This window comes from Canis lupus, chromosome 3 (genome assembly GCF_003254725.2).
Source record: "Canis lupus dingo isolate Sandy chromosome 3, ASM325472v2, whole genome shotgun sequence".
Taxonomy (NCBI): domain Eukaryota; kingdom Metazoa; phylum Chordata; class Mammalia; order Carnivora; family Canidae; genus Canis; species Canis lupus.
This window is the reverse complement of record NC_064245.1, coordinates 85,560,033-85,580,061: the sequence shown is the minus strand read 5'-3', so window position 1 is coordinate 85,580,061 and position 20,029 is coordinate 85,560,033. Positions and strand designations below refer to the sequence as shown.

Genomic DNA, 20,029 nt, shown 5'->3' with positions numbered 1-20,029 from the left:
GAATGACCAACTTCAAGAAAAATAACAACAGTTCTAGGAAGCTGGCAATTGATTCCCTCAGCCTGGGGTGGAGCCTAGAAGTCTAGGTTTCCAACAAGCTTTCCTGCTGCCAAGACTAGCGTCTGGGTCTCCAGGGGCCCCTGTCCCTCCCTCCCCACTCTGCACTGGACGGATCTGTTGACACCACTGTTCCCTCCCAGAGTGCGAAACCCCAGAGGGCAGAGGTCCAGGCAGCAGCTCTGGGTACCCAGCCTGGAGGAGCGAGCACCCACAGCATATTCGCAGGCGGGTGGGCAGGCCGGCAAGCTGCCTCCTCCCTTGTGGGCTTTTCTGGGAGAGAAAAGCTTCTATTTCAGGAAGGGGCTGCTATGATTGAGGAAAGATCACGGCAGCAAAGGCAGGTAGGCCTCCAGGGGGAGAAAGGCTCCTGGTCCCCTGGGCCACATCCTCTAGAAGCTCCTGCCACAACTCGAATAATAAAGCGACCACAACAGGTGACGATGATGGTTTGTGAGGATGACTGTGTGCCAGCCACCAGGTCAGCGTCAGGTCCCCATTTTCTAGATGATGAAGGGGAGGCCCAGGGGTGGCCAGGGGGGGCTAGTCCCGGAGCGCAGTTAGGAAGCGACACAGTGGGGCCTGGGCAGCCTGGCCCACGTGGCCACTACCCACCTGCCTCTCACCTCTCAAAGGGGGAGGGATGGAGTCAATACTCCATCAGCTCCAGGGAAAACATCGGGGAGTTGCCAGCCCGTTTCCTCCTTAGCAGCATCCAGCCACAGTAAGTCAAAGGCTGAGGACATCAGGGAAGAGCAAGAGGCCTCTCAAGAAAGCGACCATTGTGCACCTCTCCAAAAAGGCTATTTCCTGCCTACTTCTTACCATACCCCCCTCCCCCCGCCCTGCATGCTGAAGGTCACTGGCTGCGTCTGCACAAACCAGTGAAGTCACAAGAAGGAAAACTTGGCTGGGAACCGGGGGCTGGGGAGGGCGGAGGTGGAGACAGACGGGGGTGGAGTCGGGGGAGGAGGTGGCTAGGCCTGGTCTGCGACAGGGGACCCTCCCAGAGTCGGCCCAATGGCCTGCCTTCCCTGCAGTGACAGTGACCGTGACCCGCTCCCGGGGGCTGGCTTGCCCGCACGCCCACAAACAGCCCAGCCTAAGGAGTCAGCCCGCATTCCTGGCTGCTGCTCCCTACTGCTCAGAAGGAAAGCTCTCTCGGAAGAGCTGGGAAGGTGGGTGCCAAGTTGAGGTTCCTTTCCTTCTTCTCAGAGGGTGCTTCTGATGAGTTTGAAACTGGGGCGGGGCATCTGGCCTCTGCTTGGGAAAGTACTTGATTATCATCTTTTCGAGAGGGACACACTGATGGACAGAACCTGGCTGCTCTGAGGGGGACGAGTGGGGAGGAGGGGGAAGGGAGGCCTCGGGGACAAAGGAGCTGCTGTCCTTTGCACCTGCCAAGGCCAGTCCCAGCGGACTTTAGTGTTTTGGGAAAATCTGGAGTGAGGAGGGCTGCCTCTCTGGATGTTGCAAGCCTTGGGTGGGCAAGAGCCACCCGCTTAGGGGAGGGGGAGGGCCCGGCAGGCTCAGGCTCACATCCAGGGCTCCTTCCAGGGGGTGAGCCAAGGGTTAGGAACACAGGGCAGGTGTCAGAAAGGGCCATGGTCTTCCCAGATCCAGACCCAGGAAGGAGGCACAGGCCTCGTGGCTTCCTCTGTGCTGTTTCTCCGATAACTGTCTCTCCCAGGCAGGTGGTGGGGTCCCCCAAACCACATGGTCATTCCCAGCTCCATGGGGGGGGGGGGCACTGTGCACATGCCAGGTGGGTGGGCCTCACGCGGACTGGCCTCCGGGAGGCAGAAGTCAAGGCTTGGAGCCAAGGAGTCAGGGCTCGCTTGGGGCTGCGGGCAAAGTTTTTCTCCTAAGGAGAAAGATTCTCCTTAAGATGTGAAGTATTCCCCAAGCATTCCTGAAAGAGAAGGTTTCACGGACACACCCTAAGCAATCTGTTTTTGCTCCGTTTTTAAGGAAGAGCTTTCCAATTGGCAGAGCCCTCGTGCAAGGCAGGACTGCTGGTGGGAGGGGGAGGCGGGGATGATGAGGATGATGGAGAGCTTGCGGCTGAGGCCTGGAGGGTCCCCCGCTCCCGACACCCGCTCCCTGGGGCCCCAGGGCGGTAACCCCGTACCAGGCCACGTCTGAGGTGCTGGTACCCTGGACATCGCTTCCTGGGCTTCTCCGACCTTCCTGCCACTCCTTCTTGGATCCCTTCCTGGGCACCTTCCCGCTCCCAGCGGATCGCCCTGAAAGTCCTATCAGCAGTTTCACTCTGGGTGCTAAGGGCTGCCAGACACTGGGGACTTTCGACCTACCAGGCCCTGTGCCACGTGCCTTCAACTCGAGAGCCGTTCAGTGTAGCGCCTGGACCACGCACACGTTTCAGTCCTGCTGTCGGCTACTTACTGAATACACCTTGGGCAAGGCATTTGCTTCTCTGTAGCTCAGTTTCCTACTCTTTGGAACGGGGATCACAGGGTTCTCGCCTACCCCACAGGGCTCAGGTGACACTCCTGTGGCCTGCCACACATAAAGCGCTTTGGGGCGTGCCCGACTCGGGTTCACTACAGCAGTTACCCTGCAACTCTGCACGAGACCCTTAGAGAGTGAGTGGCAGAGTCAGGCTTCACATAGGCAGCTTCAGAATCCATCCTTTAAAAAAAAAAAAAAGATTATATTTATTTAGTCATGAGAGACCTAGAGACAGAGGCAGGGACACAGGTAGAGGGGCTCCCTGCAGGGAGTCTGATGCAGGGCTCGATCCTGGGACCCGGGATCCTGCCCTAGGCCAAAGGCAGACGCTCAACCACTGAGCCACCTGGGCATCCCCAAATCCATCCTCTTAATGGCCATACTAGACTGCCTTCCTGTATGGTTCCAGAAGGAGTAAATACTCCACCCTGGAGTTTGCTTTGAAAATGGTACCTGCCTTTGCAATTGCGGTGGACCCGCACACCAGTTCTGCGGGGGAAGCACTGGTCCAAGAGGACGGACTTAAAAACAGGAAGTCAGTCTGACATATAGCATCTCATTTGACCCTCACCGTGATCCTTGGTGACATTACCTAATTTTACGGGGAGCTGAGACAGAGTCAGTCCCTTCCCCTACAATCTTGCAATTAGCAGACGCTGGGATTAGGATTGGAATCTGTGTCTGACCCCAAAACCCTGGCTGAGTCCCAGAGTCTTTGATGGGAGCTTTAAAGTTGTAAGAACTCATGCCCACGGAGTCAGAATCTCTTGGGCGAGGCTTGCCCATGTGACTCTCAGGAACCAGAATCCAACGTGCAGTTGACACTGAAAACCCCTCCCAGCGACGCTGCCCCTTCCAGTGCCAGACCCATGTTTCCAAAGGGCTCCCAAACACCCACCTGGGCACTGACCCGCCTCTCGCTCCCTGTGGAGACGTGTCCCAAATCCATGCCCCCTCCGTCACTGCCGCCTCCACCTTGAAGACCTCCGTCAGTTCCCGTCTGGGTGGCTGTAACCAGGCAACTCCTGTCCCTCTGGCCATCTCCATTTTTTTCCTCCTCCGTGTCTCCATCTCTACCCTGGGCTATTCCCACCCCTTCTCCCTCGTCCCCCAAAGACCAGCCCACATCCTTCCTCGTGCCACGTTTCTCTCATCGCCCTCTGCTTTAACATTTTCCCGAGCACTAGAGCCGTCCTCCAGCTCCCCTGACCCCACAGCTAATATCCACACTCCTCAAACCTAGGCCCTCAGCCCTTAGCTCTTTAAGTTCCCTCCTCCCTGGCCCCACAGGCCATGCAGCCACACAAAATTTCCCCTCACGCCCTTTCACAGGCTGCGAACCATGTCATGCTGTGCCTCCTCCCAGAAACGGGCTTCCAACCTGGCTCGGCTCAAAAGCCGCTTGCCCTAAGAGATCAAGTTCGGGCGTCATCTCCTCCGGGAAGCCTTCCTGGAGTTCCCCCTCCCCGGGGGGCGGGTGGGGTGGGCACTCCTCCTCGGCCCTTCCCCAGCACTGGACTCGCCCATCTTCAATCACAGGATGGCGTTAGAATGACGTGATGACATGTCCGTCCGTCGGCCAGTCCCTCATTCAACAATCCCATATTAAATGTCGCCTGCAGCCAGGTGCGGGCCCAGGTGCTGGGGGGTGATGAGTAAAACGGGAGTTTCTGTCTTGCAGTGTATTGCGGGTGGGCAGGGGAAGGGGGCATGAGGCGCTCGGGAGCGCGGGCACCGCTGGAGCCGCAAAGCCCAGGGAGGCGCGTGCAGCAGGTGTCAGAGGGTCACTAAGGGAGGGCGCCTAGCGGGAGGGGCAGGGGCTGCGGCGGGCGGCCAGGGGAGGGAGGCCCTGACTGCCCTCCGCGTGCCTCCGCGTGCCCTCCGCGTGCCCTCCCGTGCCCTCCCCGTGCCCGTGCTGGAGCAGGGCTGGAGGAGCGCCGTCGTGAGCCACGGGATGCCCGAGGGCGCAGGCGGGAGGGCACGCGGGGCCCGGAAGCCCCTGGGCGGGGCGGGGCGGGCGGGTCTCAGGCTCGCTCTAACCCCCCCCGCCCCCGGGGTGCCCGCAGGTGCCCGCCCCCGGCCATGCTGGCGCCCGCGCTGCTCTGCGCCCACCTGCTGCTGGCGGCCCCCGCCTCGCGCGCCTGGCCCGGCGCCGCCCCGGACGAGCCCGAGCCCCAGCCCCAGCCCCAGCCCGAGCCCGAGCCCGGCCCCGGCGCGGTGGCGGCGCAGCTCAGCGACATGCACGACAAAGTGACGGCCATCTGGCAGCAGCTGACGCAGCGCGCGGCCGAGCCGGGGGCCCCGGGCTCCGCGCTGCACGCCGCCTGCCGGGTGCAGCCGTCCGCCTCGCTGGACCCCGCGCAGCCGCGCGTGAGCGGCCTCGTGCTGTTCCGCCAGCCCGCGCCCGGCGCCCCGCTCGAGGCCTTCTTCCACCTGGACGGCTTCCCGGCCGAGCGCAACGGCTCCCGCCGCGCCATCCACGTGCACCGCTTCGGCGACCTGAGCCCGGGCTGCGAGGCCGCGGGGCCGCACTACAACCCGCGCGCCGCGCCGCACCCGCACCACCCCGGCGACTTCGGCAACTTCGCGGTGCGCGACGGCCGCGTCCGGAAGCACCGCGGCGGCCTGGCCGCCTCCCTCGCCGGCCCGCACTCCATCGTGGGCCGCGCCGTCGTGGTGCACGCGGGCGAGGACGACCTGGGCCGCGGCGGCGACCCTGCCAGCCTGGACCACGGCAACGCGGCCGCCGCCTGGCCTGCTGCGTCGTCGGCGTGTGCGGGCCGCTGCCCTGGGCGCGCGCGGCGCGGGAGCACGCGGAGCGCAGGAAGCGGCGGCGGGACAGCGACTGCCAGGCGGCCTGAGCGCCGGCCCCGGGCCCCCACCCCGCGGATGCGGCGGGTGGGGAGCCCCCTGCAGGCCCCGACGCCCCTCCCCGCGCGCGCGCCCCCGGACCTGCGCCCACCCCCTCCCTCTGCCCCCGGAGGCCCCGACGCCCCTCCCCGCGCGCGCACCCTCGGACCTGCGCCCCCGCCCCACCTCGACCCCCTTCCTCTGCCCCGGGAGGCCCCGACGCCCCTCGCGGCGCGCGCACCCTTGGACCTGCAAGGCCCCCGCCCCACCTCGACCCCCTCCCTCTGCCCTCTGCAGGCCCCGACACCCCTCCCTGCGCCCCAGGACCTGCATCCCCCCTCCACCTGCCTCCAGCCCCTCCCTCTGCCCCCGGAGGCCCTGAGGCCCCTCCCCTCGCGCACACCCTCGGACCTGCACCCCCTGCCCCACCTCGACCCCCTTCCTCTGCCCCCTGCAGGCCCCAACGTCCCTCCCCGCCACACGCGCACCCTCAGACCTGCAACCCCCGCCCGCCTCCAGTCCCCCCGCCCCCACGGGCCCCAACGCCCCTCCCTGCGTGTGCACCCCTGGACCTGCACGGCCCCCGCCCCACCTCGACCCCCTCTCTCTGCCCCCTGCAGGCCCCGACACCCCTCCCTGCGCCCCAGGACCTGCATCCTCCCTCCACCTGCCTCCAGCCCCTCCCTCTGCCCCCGGGGGCCCCCTCTCGCCATCTGAGGTCTCCCCGAAAATCCCTCCCCGCTGAGGCTCCCAATCACGTACGCAGACACCGACACCTGCATCCGGAAGGCAGCCCCCCGCCCTCCGAGACACTCATCCTGAGCTCTGAGGACCCCAGGACCTAGTGATGTGACCCATCTGCCCGCCCAGACACCCCTCCCTGCCCGCCCCACCCCGAGGTCCCTTCTTACCCTGACACCCCTCTCGTTATTCCAGGAGTCCTGAAATCCCACTTTGCCCTAAGGATTCGGTTCCTGCCACCCCTTAGATTCCTTCGAGGGGTCCTGAGACCCCTCGTGAGGTTACCTAGCCCCCCGTGCCCCCGACAGACCCACCACTCTCATACACGGTGCCAGCACCCGCTGCCTGCAGTCAGGCGCCCCTGCCCGGTGTCCTCAGTTGCCCCTCGCCCGCGGCCCCCCCCACAGAGCTGCTCCTTGGGGGGGGGGTGCTGTTTGAGAGTCTTTGTGTTGCACATTAAAACTCAACAATTTAGACCTGCACTGAGGCCTTGGTTATTTATTTGATTTGTTAGAGGCTCTGCTCCCGGGCTCAGCTGCTACTTGGAAATAGCAAAGGTACTTCCCAAGTCCCTGCAGGATTTGTCCTTATGACCTTCCCTCCAAGTCTGTTGGCCACAGCGTTCAGTCTCTGGTTGTCATTCCTTCCGTGTGGATCCCAAGATAGAAGGCACCAGGATCACGCAGGAAAGGGGAAAAAAAATACGGCTTTCTGGGCTGGAATCCAAAGGGAAAGATGGACATCTATTTGCAACAAGCTTCCTGGTGATTCTGGGGCTGGAGCCACTGGCCTGGCACACAGCTACCGCCGCCTCACTGGGCCTTGTGTCTCCTCGCATGTGCCTCTGAGTGCAGCCTCAGATCTGTTCCCCAGATGGTGGCGAGCGCCCAGTGAAGCAGCCGAGTGGGCAGTTTACAGGGAGGTGGCATTGCTATCTGAAGTGGCTGGCCTTCTCCACGACCAGGACAAGGACAATGCTCTTCTTCTTCACTTCTTGACACAAAGGCGGTTGGAATGGTGGAGCCCAGTGGCAGGCTGATTTTGAATAAGACTTGGATGTTCAGCTTCTCTTTTTGAAAATTAGAATCTATACAGAGACTAGATCAGAAAGGGTATCCACCTTCATTTATTTTATTTAAAAAAAATTATTTGAGAGAGAGAGAGAGAGAGCAAGCAGGGGGAGGAGCAGAGGGAGAAGGAGAGAGAGACTCTCAAGCGGACTCCACGCTAAGCGTGGAGCCTGATGCAGGGCTGATCCCAGGGCCCTAAGATTATGACCTGAGCCAAAATCAGGAGTCAGTGGCTTAACCGACTGAGCCACCCAGGCGCCCCTATCTATCTTTATTTATTGAATAAAAGCACTCAGAATAACTTTCTAACCTCCTTGGGTAAACCCATTTTCTAGCTGCAGCTTTTCCACCCTGCTCACTCAGAGGCAGCTTCCATTGCTCCCAGACTCTCAAGGCAGTGAGTCAAATGGAGCCTTGGCCAGCACCCCATCCCCAGGGGTTTTTTTTACTTCTTACTAGGACTAACTTGTTAATTAAAAGTCTTTCCTCGAACCCCAGTTGACACCCGGAGAGAAAGGTTTTTGCCTGATGACTTTGCCCCACCGAGTGGTTCTCACTGGTTTGAAGTACTAACTTGAACGGGGCAGATGAGCACGAAAGGGGAGCCAGCAAATGGAGTCTTTAAATATCCCCACCTCAACAGATGTGTGTCCCTAACCCTACAATTAAAAGCTGTGAAAACGAGGAATCAGGTAGAGCCCACCATGGAGAGGCACAAAAACCCCCTCTTGACTCTGCTGCCCCAGTGATGGGTTACTTCAGGGTCATCAAAGGAGGTTTGGACTTATTTTTAGGCGGAAATGGGTGCTTCTGACGGTCCATTTGAGCTATCTCAAAATGTCAGACTGAGCAGCCTATAAACAACAGAAATTTCTTTCTCATAGCTCGAAAGTCCAAGATCATGGCATCGACACAGTCGGTCCCATAGAGCTGTCTTTGGGATCCACAGCCAGTGCTGTTCACTGTGTCCTCTCATGCAGGAAGGGGTTAGGGATCTCTCTGGAGCCTCTTTTGCAAGGCTCCCCCGTCATGACTTTGGGACCTCCCTAAGGTGTACATGCCCTGTTACCATCACCTTTGAGGGCTAGGATTTCAGAGTATGAATTTGGGGGAGGGACACAAACTTTCACATCATAGCACCTTCTATTCTTAGTTTCTCTCTTCACTACCCTTACCCCACCCCCAAGATTAAAGAGATACCCTAGCGGACCCATCCCATTTCCTTTCTGTCCATTAAGGGGAATTGGATTGACAAACTGTTCCATGGGGCTCCAGAGACGAAAAAACAAAGATAGGAAATAATAGAAGGGTGAACTACAGTTCACCGTAGAGGCAGAGGTATGCATCTAGCAGGGTGGTTGACAGCTCAGTAGGCCTCAAGTAGGAAGGCCTGTTTGGAAGCCCAGCCCCGCCACCCTCAGAAGCTATGTGACCTGAGTAAGTCACTTCACCCCTCTGGGCTTGGCTTTTCTCATCTGTAAAAGAAGATCATCATATTGTCGTGAGGCTTAAACCAAGCGTTATCTATGAGAGCTATATAGCGTAGCATGAAGACCTAGGTGTCTAATAAATGTCTAATGGACAGCAACGGCTAAGGTCGGAAAAATAGTTACCTACTAAGGCATTGGACTACCTTGTGAGGTAATGAGTGTCCTGCAACTAGAAGGATTCAAGTAAAGGAAAGGTTGCTTCCACTTCGGTTTGTAAGAAAGTTTCCGCATCCGTGAAGAGGCTGGCTGGGATGAACTCTGATCCCAGCTTTGGGGGGGTGCAGGGGCGGAGGCAGGGGGCGGGAGCGAGTTCTGAGACCAAGGAAGACTGCGAGCCAGCGATACAGGCAGGCATCTGGTTTTGGGCACAGAACCTGATGTGTGCCACCCAACCCGCCCACTGGACCCCACTTGGCCCTTGGAGGCTATTTTTACCCCTCTCATCTTACAGATCTGTTTTGTTAATCTCCTTATATTCGCTGTTTTGACTTCCCAGCCAGCTTGCTAATCAGTTTGCCTGTTTGACTCACAGGGTTTGCATTTGTCACTGAGACTTAAACACACACTTGTTTTGATTTCTTTTTGTAAAATTAGAAGCGTTTGATGTAATGACTCTACCTAGACACAGCTGGTAAAGTGAGAATAATGCTCAAGTTTGCACAGTTTAAACACAATGTAGACAATAATTAGAAATGCTATCTTTAGATGTTTAGGATAAGCTTTTTCTCAGAATTGCAGTGAGTTTTTTTCCGAGTGGGGCTTTTCAGTGCGTATATATACAGAAACACTAAAAACGTAAGAAAATAGAGCAAATCAGTGAGTGCTTTGGTCAACTTGAAAGACTGCAGGAAATAAACCAACTGATTTTAGATCTGGCATTTTTGACTGAATGCATAAAATCTTTACATTCTCCATAATTTTCATGACTGCCGTATGATCTAATAATTTTAGGTGACAGATTGCGACTGATAAGTTGTTACAGTATGCTAGAAGGAACAGCCTACATTGTGGGCCTGCAGTGAGGGTAGAGAGAGAAGATGGTGCAAATAATAATCACCATTTATACCAGGTAATCAAAAAAGATATAGTACATGATGTTTGTAGAATCCAGTAACATAGGGTCTGCAAATGATAGAAGTTACTTCTTTCCTTAAATATAACTACAAGATAGCAGCTGGTTTGTGGCTTTTTTTTTTTTTAAGCCAATTGTTTTAAATTTCATAGGCTATCACTGGCCTCGGCTAAGATCCAAAATATATTCCTGGGCTCACGTAGATTCCAGAACGTCAAACTTGTCAGTATTGTACAAACTTTCCCTATTAGAAAAAAAAAAAATTCCCCTCAGTCGAGAGGGGCTGTGCAATGTAAGGCAGCACATCTGTATCTATCATTTTAAATTGCCTTCATGCTGTATCAACTTGCTTTGTTTTGTTTTTGGGAGCAGTCATAACATCGAGAGACAGGTCCTTCTTATTTTTGCTGCTTTTCATTTCTAATTAGATTCACTACTGAGCTCTCTATTGCATCTCTGATTTTCAAATTTTTCCCTGTTCAAAAAGACATCTGGAAAAAAAAAGGAAATATGTTAAAGTAGTGGGTTAAGGGTGTGGGGGGTTCTTTTTTGATATCCTAACTGAGGGTTCTTTTGGCTTTTTGACATCTTAACTGAGCTGTGTCATGGTACCCTCGGTATTTATTAAGGACAGAGATTTTTTTTTCCAAATGGAGGCTTCCAGAATGAAAGCAGAGGGCAGAGGGAATAGGTACTCAAAGAGAGGACTTTTTTTTTTTTTAATAATTTATTTACTTGAGAGAGAGAGAGAACAAGCAGGGAGAGGGAGCAGGAGCCACCCCGCTGGGCAGGGAGACCAATGCGGGGCTCCATCCCAGGACCCCGAGATCATGAGCTGAGCTGAAGGCAGATGCTTAATCGATTGAGCCACCCACACTCCCTCAGAGGGGCCTTTTTCAAAGAGAAGTTAGGACACCACTCTGACCAAAGGGCTGCAGAAAAGCGACAGAGTGAGGAGAAGCCCCAGTTTTTGGAGGAGCAGAAAACCAAGAGGGGCGAGGGCCTGCTGTAATTTTAAGGAAACACGGTAATACCAACCAGCTGGTAGCTGGTCTTTGAAATTCCCTGAAGACAGAATGAACCTTTTGTGTCCCATGGTGAATGGGGGTGTGAATGCCCCCGTGGGCCTCACTTCGGATGTCCAAAGATTCACCCAATGCCCCAGTGACTCATGCCAGAACCCATCTTAAGACCTCCTCGTCGCGATGGTGGCGTGTGCCGGGGACCGAGGGCCCAAGAGGAACGATGATGGGAAAATGCACTTAGTTTGAGATTGCCAGGTGGAGCAGCTCCAGCCGGGGCTGAGCTGGGTGCCACCGGGGGCCTCCGACTAGCTCGGTGAGCGAAGCTTCTGGAGTAGCTGGTGGAGCTGCAAGGGGGAGACGAAGGCGGGCAGAGGGGGCATGGAAAGAGGCGTTAGGCGTGAGAAGTGCCCGGTTTAAAACAGCCACTGCATTTCCAGGGGCCTTAATTAAAAGAACGACACACGCTCATATGTAAAAATCCACACCTAGAGGCTCTCCGGTACCGAGCGGTCACGGGAAATGCAGGATGTGCAAACAAGCTTTCATTAAGAGACCTGTCGGCTCCGTTTCATTTATCCAGACTCCTCTGCAATCTGCCAGCAACTGAGCTGGAAAAATAGTGCAAGGACAGACACACTTGAAGAGGCGGACAAAGGTGGGAACGTCCCAGCGACAAAACAGAGCAGATGATAAAGCAGCCAGGGAAGCGCAGAGATGGGACGGCATTGTGCTTCACCAACACCCAACTGCCGCCCTCCCCCCCAACTCCAGACTCTCAGGAGCACAATATTCTGGCCCTTTTAAGGGAAGAAAATGAAACAAAAGCAGATGTGGGGTTCAGGGACAGTGCTCCTGGGGGCCCATGCACACCTAGTCTCGACTTGCCCCTACTGTTGCTCGACACCTGATTTTGTTTTGGCATTCACGCTTTTAGGGTCTGCATGTCCCGTTCACATGGTGATCCTGAGGAACCCACCCCCTTCTCAGTAATTCCATCTCCCTCACCAGGGGCTGGTTTAGACAGAGGCGTGTGGTAATTCTGGCCAATGACATGTGACAAGAACTAGGTTTCTTGCTCTTACATGCATGCACGCACACATGCATGCACCGACATGGGGGAGAAACTTCCTTCTTGCCTTTGGACACGAATGCGAGAACAGGTGATTGATGCTGGAGCTGTGGCAGCCCTCTTGGCAGCTTGGGGGAGTAGCTGACACCGAGGCAGGCAGATGGAAACCCAGATCCTTGATGACTTTGCGAATAAACCAGCCCCGGGATATCCTGCTTCTGAAGTTCCTGTTATGCAACAGAATTCATTTCCCTATTGTTTAAGTTTCTTCAAGTGTGAATTGTAGCTGAGGGTACTCAGACTGATGCAAGGTTACCCGGTGGAAGCGGGGCGGGGGGGGGGGAGAGAGAATGCTGTGCACTTTCACGAGGACTCTCAGAAAGACAAAAAACAGCCAGAAGTGATTGCCGAAACTCCCTTTAATGTCTGTGGAACAGAGGAGCCGCGTTGGGCTGGAACGGCAGGGGCGCGACAGTGTCACACGGGCATATGGGGCATTGTCAAGGTTACACATGTGAACAGGGTCAACTCATTGGCTCCAACTCCATCTAGTGACACAAAACCCTCCCAGGCAGACTGCACACACAGTTCGGGTTATCAGTCCCTCTGCCCCCCTCCCCACCCTGATCCCCACCCTTTCTGGGACTCACAGTAGTTTCCCTGCCCGTGATGGAATGTGATGGAGTTTACTATAAGCACTGCTTTCCAGCAGGTGATTGAATGGGCCCTAAAGATGTGCACCTGGCCGACTGTGTGTCAAAACCAGAGCTTCCGTGGGGAGAGATTTTTCTTTTTATTATTATTGTATTAAATCTGGCTGTGATTTCCTTTGGTGGCTCTGGCGTACGATGCAGCAGTGCTGAACATTTGCAGATAGTTAAGGCCTAGTGCCGCAGGAAAATTATTTCTGTGGCTGCTGGCCTGTGCAAGCTCTGCAGCTGCAGAAGCCACCTCCCCGGAGAGGAAGCGGAGGGGGCGGGTCTAGGGGGCAGGGAGATGCTGAAGCGCAGGGGGATGAGTGGGGCATCGGGGCCTGACGGGCAGGGGCAGGTGGTGCGTCCAGGAGCAACAGCGCCCCGCCTCGGACATGCCCCTATTCCACTATTGGGGTGACCTCTGCTGAGTGGTAGGAAGGCAGCTGGAGGCCCACCCAGGCCCCAAACTGGACCTTCTTGTCTACACTCTTGCTCGCCTTCACGGTGAGACAGCACAAAATCCGACAGAGCTCCTCCTCCGCTGGCAGAGTCACGCCAGAGGTGACACATGGCGAACTGGCCGCCCCCGGGCAGGGTGCTCACCTGGGATCACAAGCCTGCCGTGAACATCTGATGTTTCGGATGAATTTTCATCTTGCCCACCCCGGGAGCCTCTCTTTTTCCTGCAGGAGAGCCTCTCAAAGGAGCGATTCTGGTTCTTGGGGGGCGGGGGTGGGGTGTATTGAGCTTTGGGATCTTGTATCAGGCCTTTCTGGGGGTAACGAACTGAGGTGAGCTCAAAGAAAGGTCTATTGTTTGACGAGCCCTCAATTTTCTGTAGCTCCAGATGCTGCCTAGAAGAGCTAACTTTATCTGGAAGGAAAGGACCAGGAGGTTGGACATCCCCTCCTCCCCACCCTTGATTCTTGGTTCCCCAGTCCCCTGAAACAGGCTGTAATGAAGTTACTTTGTTTTCCTCTGTCTTTCCACTATCGGGCCACTTGCTCTGTGTCTTGTCTCTAAGATCCCAATACCTGGTGGCAAGAGGGGGGGGGGCAGCCCTAACACCGTGTGGAGGCGCGGAGGATTTCACGCAGCACAAGAAACTGGATTGGCCCTAAGCAGCGATTTCTGTTTATCTCGTCCCAACCCCACATGGCCAGAAAACCCTACAGGCCAGAGAACCCTATATGCATCACAGGTTAAATGCAGAGAAGCAGCATTCCCAGGTTGTGGCTCTTATCTCAGAAACAAAAAAATCAAAATACCTTCGGAGTCCCCCTCCTCCCGTCTTCTCCCTCCCATCACTCCAGGTGGATTAATCCTCCAGAATTACAGGCCGGAGAAGTCAGCTCTAGCAGTCAGCAAACAGGTCTCCACGGGGACAGTGGATTTCAATCCGGAAACCCAACCTTCTGAGCCCGCGTAAGCCCCTGCGCACCTGCCAGTCGGTGCCAGGACAGACAGGGCCGCGGGCGGGGTGCCCAGGACACCCACGCTGGGAGGTCCCCCCGGGCCCCGACATGAGGAGGCAGAGCCGAGGGCCCTCTGGACCCATTATGCTCGGTGACACCTTTCTCTCCGGCCGCCTAACCGTCACAAAGACGGGGACCTGATGAAAAACCGCATCCGTTTCTAGCTCTTCCCATAATTTTGATCGACAACATTAAACGCTAATAGAAAAACATCTTATCTCTAATAAAACTAACGCTGGCGGGGAGACAGGATCCGAAACCCAGCCGTGTGGCCGCCGCGACTCCGGGCCTGGCCGTGTCCACGGCGGGGCGTCTCCCCCAGAAAGAGAGGACCCCGAGGAGCCTGAGGACCCGCATTTAATAAATCAGACTGTGCCGGCACCGTCAGGATATTCAGGGTGCCGCAGGGCCCGCGCCTCCTGTTGCTCGCAGACGGAGGGGACGGGTCTCAGGAGAGCGGCTCCCCCGGGCTGCTCTGAGGCTTCCCGCGCCCCCCGCGCCCCGGCGTGTCACCCCGCGGAGCCCTCGCCCCTCAGGTTTGCAGGGCGCTCCTGCCCGCGCCGCCGCCCCCGGGGGGCTCCTTGCTGTCCCCCGGGGCCGAGGCTCCGGCTGCTGCCCGGCTGGACTCAAAGGAGCCCGGGCGAGATTTGGGGGCGTCCCCCCTGCAGGCCATCTGGTGCCTCCGGGCCACCCCGGGGCTCGCTCGGCTGAGCCCTTCTGGTTCCAGCGCTGTCTGTGCCTCTGTCATTGTCGTGATTTCCCCCGCCAGCCTGTTGGTCCCTTCTTCCTTGGAGGCCACCGAGGGGTCGCACCGGTCCCCGTGGCTCTGGCTCGCCGGGGCGCGGCCGGCCGGCCTGCCCACATCCTCCGGGGCGCCCCGGCTTTCATCGTCCTCAGGCTTCGGATCCTCCCCTGAAACAGAGCCGGACGGCGTCAGACCTCTGGCCTCACCTGTCTCTCCTCCCGACCTCGGGCCCACGTCACGGGGGCTCGGAGGCGGGCAAGGCCGCTGCGGGGATCGGGGACCCGGGGTAACAGAGGAAGCAGCCACCCCGGCGACTGCAGGGTCACCGGCGGAGGGAAGGGGAGCGAAGGCCGTGGTCCGCAGCCACCCCTTCCCCGGCACCTGCCCGTCTCCTGCTTCGCCCCCAGCCGAGCCTCCTCGGGAAGCATCTCAATTGCAGACACAGGTTCTGCAGATCCCGCGGCTCAGCAAAGACCTGGGATGTTTAGTAACGAAAGGAGGTGCTGGTGGCCTTCTGGGTGGGAGAGGGAGAGAACAGTGCGGGAGGGATTTAGGGTCCTCCGTCCTCCCATTCGCCAACAGCACCTCATCCTTTGATGCAGACTGCGGATGCTTCTTTGGTTTCTTTTTAAATTCTTTAAAAAAGATTTTATTTATGTATTTACTCATGAGACACAGAGAGAGGGGTAGAGACACAGGCAGAGGGAGAAGCAGGCTCCCTGCAAGGAGCCCGATGTGGGACTCGATCTCAGGACCCCAGGATCACGCCCTGAGCCGAAGCCAGATGCTCAACCACTGGGCCCCCCAGGTGCCTCTCTTCAGTTTCAGTAAGTGCTATATGCAAAAGAAATGCTCAGCTCCCCACCCTTCCTAATGAAATTGTTCTGCCCAAACCTTTTCTCTAAATATCAGAAATTTTCAGGGTACCTGGGTGGCTCAGTTGGTTAAGCCTCTGGCTTTGGCTCAGGTCATGGACCCAGGGTCCTGGGATCGAGTTCTGCACCAGACTCCTCACTCAGCAGGGAGTCTGCTTCCCCCTCTGCCTTTCCACCCTGCTCGTGATCTCTCTCTCTCTCTCTCTCTCTCAAATAAATAAAATGTTTAAAAAAAATAAGAAAAAATTTCCGAGCCCGACTAGACTGGCAGGGGATGGGAGGGAACGGGGTCCCGAGAACCTGGTGTGTAGCCCCATCCTCCTCCTCACTACCCTGTGATCAGGAGAACTTGTCTGGCCTCCTTTCCTCAGACACAAAACGAGGGGCAGGACTCTCCGATGTCCCTTCCAGACCTAAGCAGCGGTGGCTCTGCAGGCCTGAGCCACACTTTGGCTGCCACCTCCCAGCACCTGGTCGTGTGCATTCAATGCCAGGCTCTGAGGTTCCCAGAGGTCAAGGTTTTCTTAGTCTTCAGGCCAAACAGGGGTGAGATGCATAGAAGAGTCTCATGGGGCTGATTTCCGGGGAAGGAGTCTGGGGAACACTTCTGGGTACCCCCAATGGGACCTGGCAGGCCTCGGATACACGGGGATGCTTTCAGGCTGGCAGCTGGGACTCGGGGAAGCTGAGGGAGAGCTCAGGATGGTGAGAAATCGCTGACCCGTTCTGACCATCATCTGCCTGCCTGGGACCTTTCCCCGGAGCCTCGCTGCTTCCAGGATCCATTTTCATTCCTTTCACGTAGATCTCCGCCCGCAGCCTCATTACCTACGGTTCTCTCATGTCTGTGTGTCCTTCCATGCAGTCTGTGCTATCCTGCAGTCTCTGCAGGCACCTAGGGGCCCCCCTCCCTAAAGTGAATCATGCCAGCTGATGCGGTTTAGTGCTTTTCTGTGCCAGGCTCGGTGCTCAGCATTTTACATGTTTATCTTATTCCAGAATGTAAGCAGTGGGGTGGGGGGTGGGGGGCTCACCTGACTTGTTCATAGTGCTTGGCATATTCTAAGCATTCAAGAATGTCGATAAAAAGTTCCTCACTTTCCTTTTTTGGATGACATACATAAAAGTGTGCCCATCGTTAAGTCTACCCCTCACTGAATTTGCGCACTGGGGACACACCCATGGAACCAGCAACCAGGACAAGGGGCGAAATATCACCAACCCCCTACAGCCACTTCCCAGTCTCCTCCCCTAGGTTCCTTCCCAGCTGCTCTACTGCCAAGAGTGACCACTAGCCTGCACGAGACACCAAAAGATGAGTTTTGCACGGTCCTTGGAGTCGGTGCACGAGGACCGTACTGTATATCCTGGTTCGCGTCTGTGTCGCTCTAGGTGTATGAGATTGATCTATGTTACTGTCTGCGGAGTTGGTTCATTTGAATGCACCACAGTGTTCAACAAATATTTAAGCACCGAACGAAAACAAGCGGTCCGCAAGGAAATACAAATGGAGGGCAAACATGAGAAACGACGACATCGAGCTAACTAAAGATACCGAAATTGCAAAGAGATGCAATTTTTCATCTACTGGACTGGAAAAATTAAAAGGTTTGCTAAAGCTCAGTGTTGCTGAGGATGTGGGGAAACAGGTACGATCATACATTACAGAGGAGAATACAAATGAGCAAAACGCTGGGACAGGGCATGTAGGCAGCCTCTGTCGCAATCCTAACGACGTTTACCCTTTGAATCAGCGTTTTCATGATTAGGAATCTACCTGTGGATGTTGGCCCAAATATTTCAAGATATACGTACCTAGATGCTCACTATGGCATCGTGGTTTTATTTTTGTTTTTTTAAGATTTATTTATTTATTCATTTGAGAGAGAGACAGAGAGAGAGGAGGGAGGAGCAGAGGGAGAGAATCTTCAAGCAGACTCCCCACTGAGTGCGGAGCCCAACTCAGGGCTCGATCTCACCACCCACGAGATCACGACCTGAGGCAAAACCAAGAGTCGGATGCTTAACTGACAGCGCCACCCAGGTGCCCCAGGACATTACTTTTTTTGTAGCAGAAACCTAGAGAGAATCTGAGTGCCCCTCAGATTCTGTTTATATTCGCAGAGTCGTAAAAATTTTTTTGGTGGTGTACACTAAAACTTGTAAGTTGTGTCTAGGGGGCAAGCTGAGGGTCAGGACAGAAAACAAGCGTGGACGAAGACTTTAAATTTAATTTTATATCTTTCTGTGTCATTTACATTTCACTCATTCATTCATTCATTCATTCATTCCTTTATTTATTTATTTATTTATTTATTTATTATTATTTATTTATTTATTTATTTATGTAGGCTCCACGCTGAGCACGGAGCTGAATGCAGAGCTTGAACTCAAGACCGTGAGATTAACACCTGAGCTGAGATCAAGAGTCGGATGTGTAGCCAGTTGAGCCACCCATTTGCCCCTCTGTGTCATTTATGTTTTAAACATGTGCTTGTGGGATGCCTGAGTGGCTCCGTGGTTGAGTGTCTGCCTTTAGCCCAGGGTGTGACCCCGGGGTCCTGGGATGGAGTCCTGCATCGGGGTCCCCGAAGGGAGCCTGCTTCTTGCTCTGCCTACGTCTCTGCCTCTGTCTCTCATGAATAAATAAAAATCTTTAAAAAAATAAACATGTGCTTGTATTATTAATTTAAAAAGGTAAGATATGCAACCCGCAAGATTTTATCACCAGTTACGGTCTCGGCTTTCCTTTTCCGCACTACGCTGTAGACCTACGAGCCTACATCCACGGCTTCCGTTGCCCGGCGCTGATTCACAGCTCAGATCCTTCCATCTGGGCTGCGTCCTTCCTACCAGCCAGCGCTGTCACCACATCCAACGCTCCACTCCGTGCCCTCCTGTCTCCTCTGTAGCATGTTTCTAAGGGCTACATCCACCTCTCGAGCTTCTCTCCCTTTTGTTCCCCAAACACTGTATCCTTCTGTTTCTCCCTCAACCTAGCTCGGTAAGGATGCTGTAGTCATTTCCCATAGCTGCTGGAACAAATTACCATGGATTCAGCAGCTTCAAAGAACACGCATTTATTCTCTTATGGTTCTGGAGGTCAGAGGTCCAAAATGGCTTTCGCTGGGCCAGCACCAAAGCCACAAGCCCTTGGAGGCTCTAGAGGGAAGATGTGTTCCCTGCCTCTTCAGCTTCTAGTGGCTGCCAGCGCTCCGTGGCTTGCAACAGCATCCCTCCAACCATCCCTGCCGCGTGGTCACACTGCCTTCTCTCTTCTGTGTCTGCCAAATCTCCGTCTGCCTCCCTCTTACAAGGAGGCGTAGGAGTCCATTTAGGACCCAGCTGGCTAATCCGGAATAATCTCTCCAGCTAATCCAGAATAATCTTCTGTCTCAAAGTAAATCAATCATGCCGGCACGTACTTTCACCCATCAAAGGCCACATTTACAGGTTTCAGGGATTAGGACCTGAGATCTTTAGGGGCCATTATTTAGCCTACTCTGGATGCCTCCTGGGTTCCAGATCTCCGTCTGGCCCCTCAGAGTGGGCCCCCCTCAGCCATGTGCCGTGCGTTTCCCTTGTCTTCATTCACTCTCACTCCCTGGCCGTCTCATGACCTCAATTCGGCCCCCAAATCTGTGTCTGTGTCTCTGACCCCTTTCTGCCGGCGATGCACCTCCGGGTTTCTGGCTGCCAACTGGATTCCCCGACCTGGATGATCTGGAAACCTCCTCCCCCTTCAGCCTTCCCCAGTAGGTGTCCTGGGGCCTGCCATGCCAGGACTGGGTTCATGGCGATTTGGGCTTCACACCTTGTATTACTGTTCTCTCTTTTCCTACCCATCAACCGCCGGGTAGTACTTATGCCCCCTGGGCCATGAATCGAAAGCAACCTCTCCACCACCCAAATTTGAACGTGGAAACCCCAAACCTGAAAGTGATGGTATTAGGAGGTGTGGCCTCTGGGAGGTGATTCAGTTTAAATGTACTCATGACGGTGAAGGCCCCATCATGGGATTAGTGCCCTTTAGAAGGGGAAGAGACAGCAGAGTTCTTGTTCTCTCCCTCTGTCTCTCTCTGTCTCTCTGTCTCTCTCTCTGCCGCTGAGGACACAGCACATGGTTGTCGGCAAGTCCGGTAGAGAGGACCCTCACCAGACACTGAACCTGCCAGCAGCACCCTGATCTTGGACTTCCCAGCCTCTAGAACTGCGGGAAATAAATATCTGCTGTTCACGAGGCTCCCCTGATAGTCTCTTGTTAGAGGCGCCTCGGCTGATGAAGACACTCACGGCTTCTTGCACCTGCCTCTTCCTCTCCTTTCTCAAGGCACACCCTCCCCGGTCACGGCTGGATTTCTAAGGCCTCTCCATATAAGTCACGAGGTGCATT

General features: G+C 55.6%; 2 protein-coding genes across 3 annotated transcripts in view; one reads left to right on the top strand and one right to left on the bottom strand.

Annotated features, from left to right (window-relative positions):
* The first annotated feature begins 996 nt into the window (after nucleotides 1-996).
* SOD3 (superoxide dismutase 3) lies at nucleotides 997-5,532 on the top strand. Its single transcript, XM_025438620.3, is given in 3 exon segments — nucleotides 997-1,235; nucleotides 4,596-5,266; nucleotides 5,269-5,532. Coding segments are annotated over 3 exon segments (951 nt in total). The 5' UTR covers nucleotides 997-1,077; the 3' UTR covers nucleotides 5,391-5,532.
* Nucleotides 5,533-12,247: 6,715 nt separating this feature from the next.
* Nucleotides 12,248-20,029, bottom strand: part of CCDC149 (coiled-coil domain containing 149) — a 102,735-nt gene continuing 94,953 nt past the window's right edge. For both annotated transcript variants that reach the window (XM_025438617.3, XM_025438619.3), the window contains one exon: nucleotides 12,248-14,928. In XM_025438617.3, coding sequence (XP_025294402.3) covers nucleotides 14,549-14,928 — 380 coding nt within the window. In that variant the 3' untranslated portion in view covers nucleotides 12,248-14,548. The remainder of the gene's footprint in view (nucleotides 14,929-20,029) is intronic.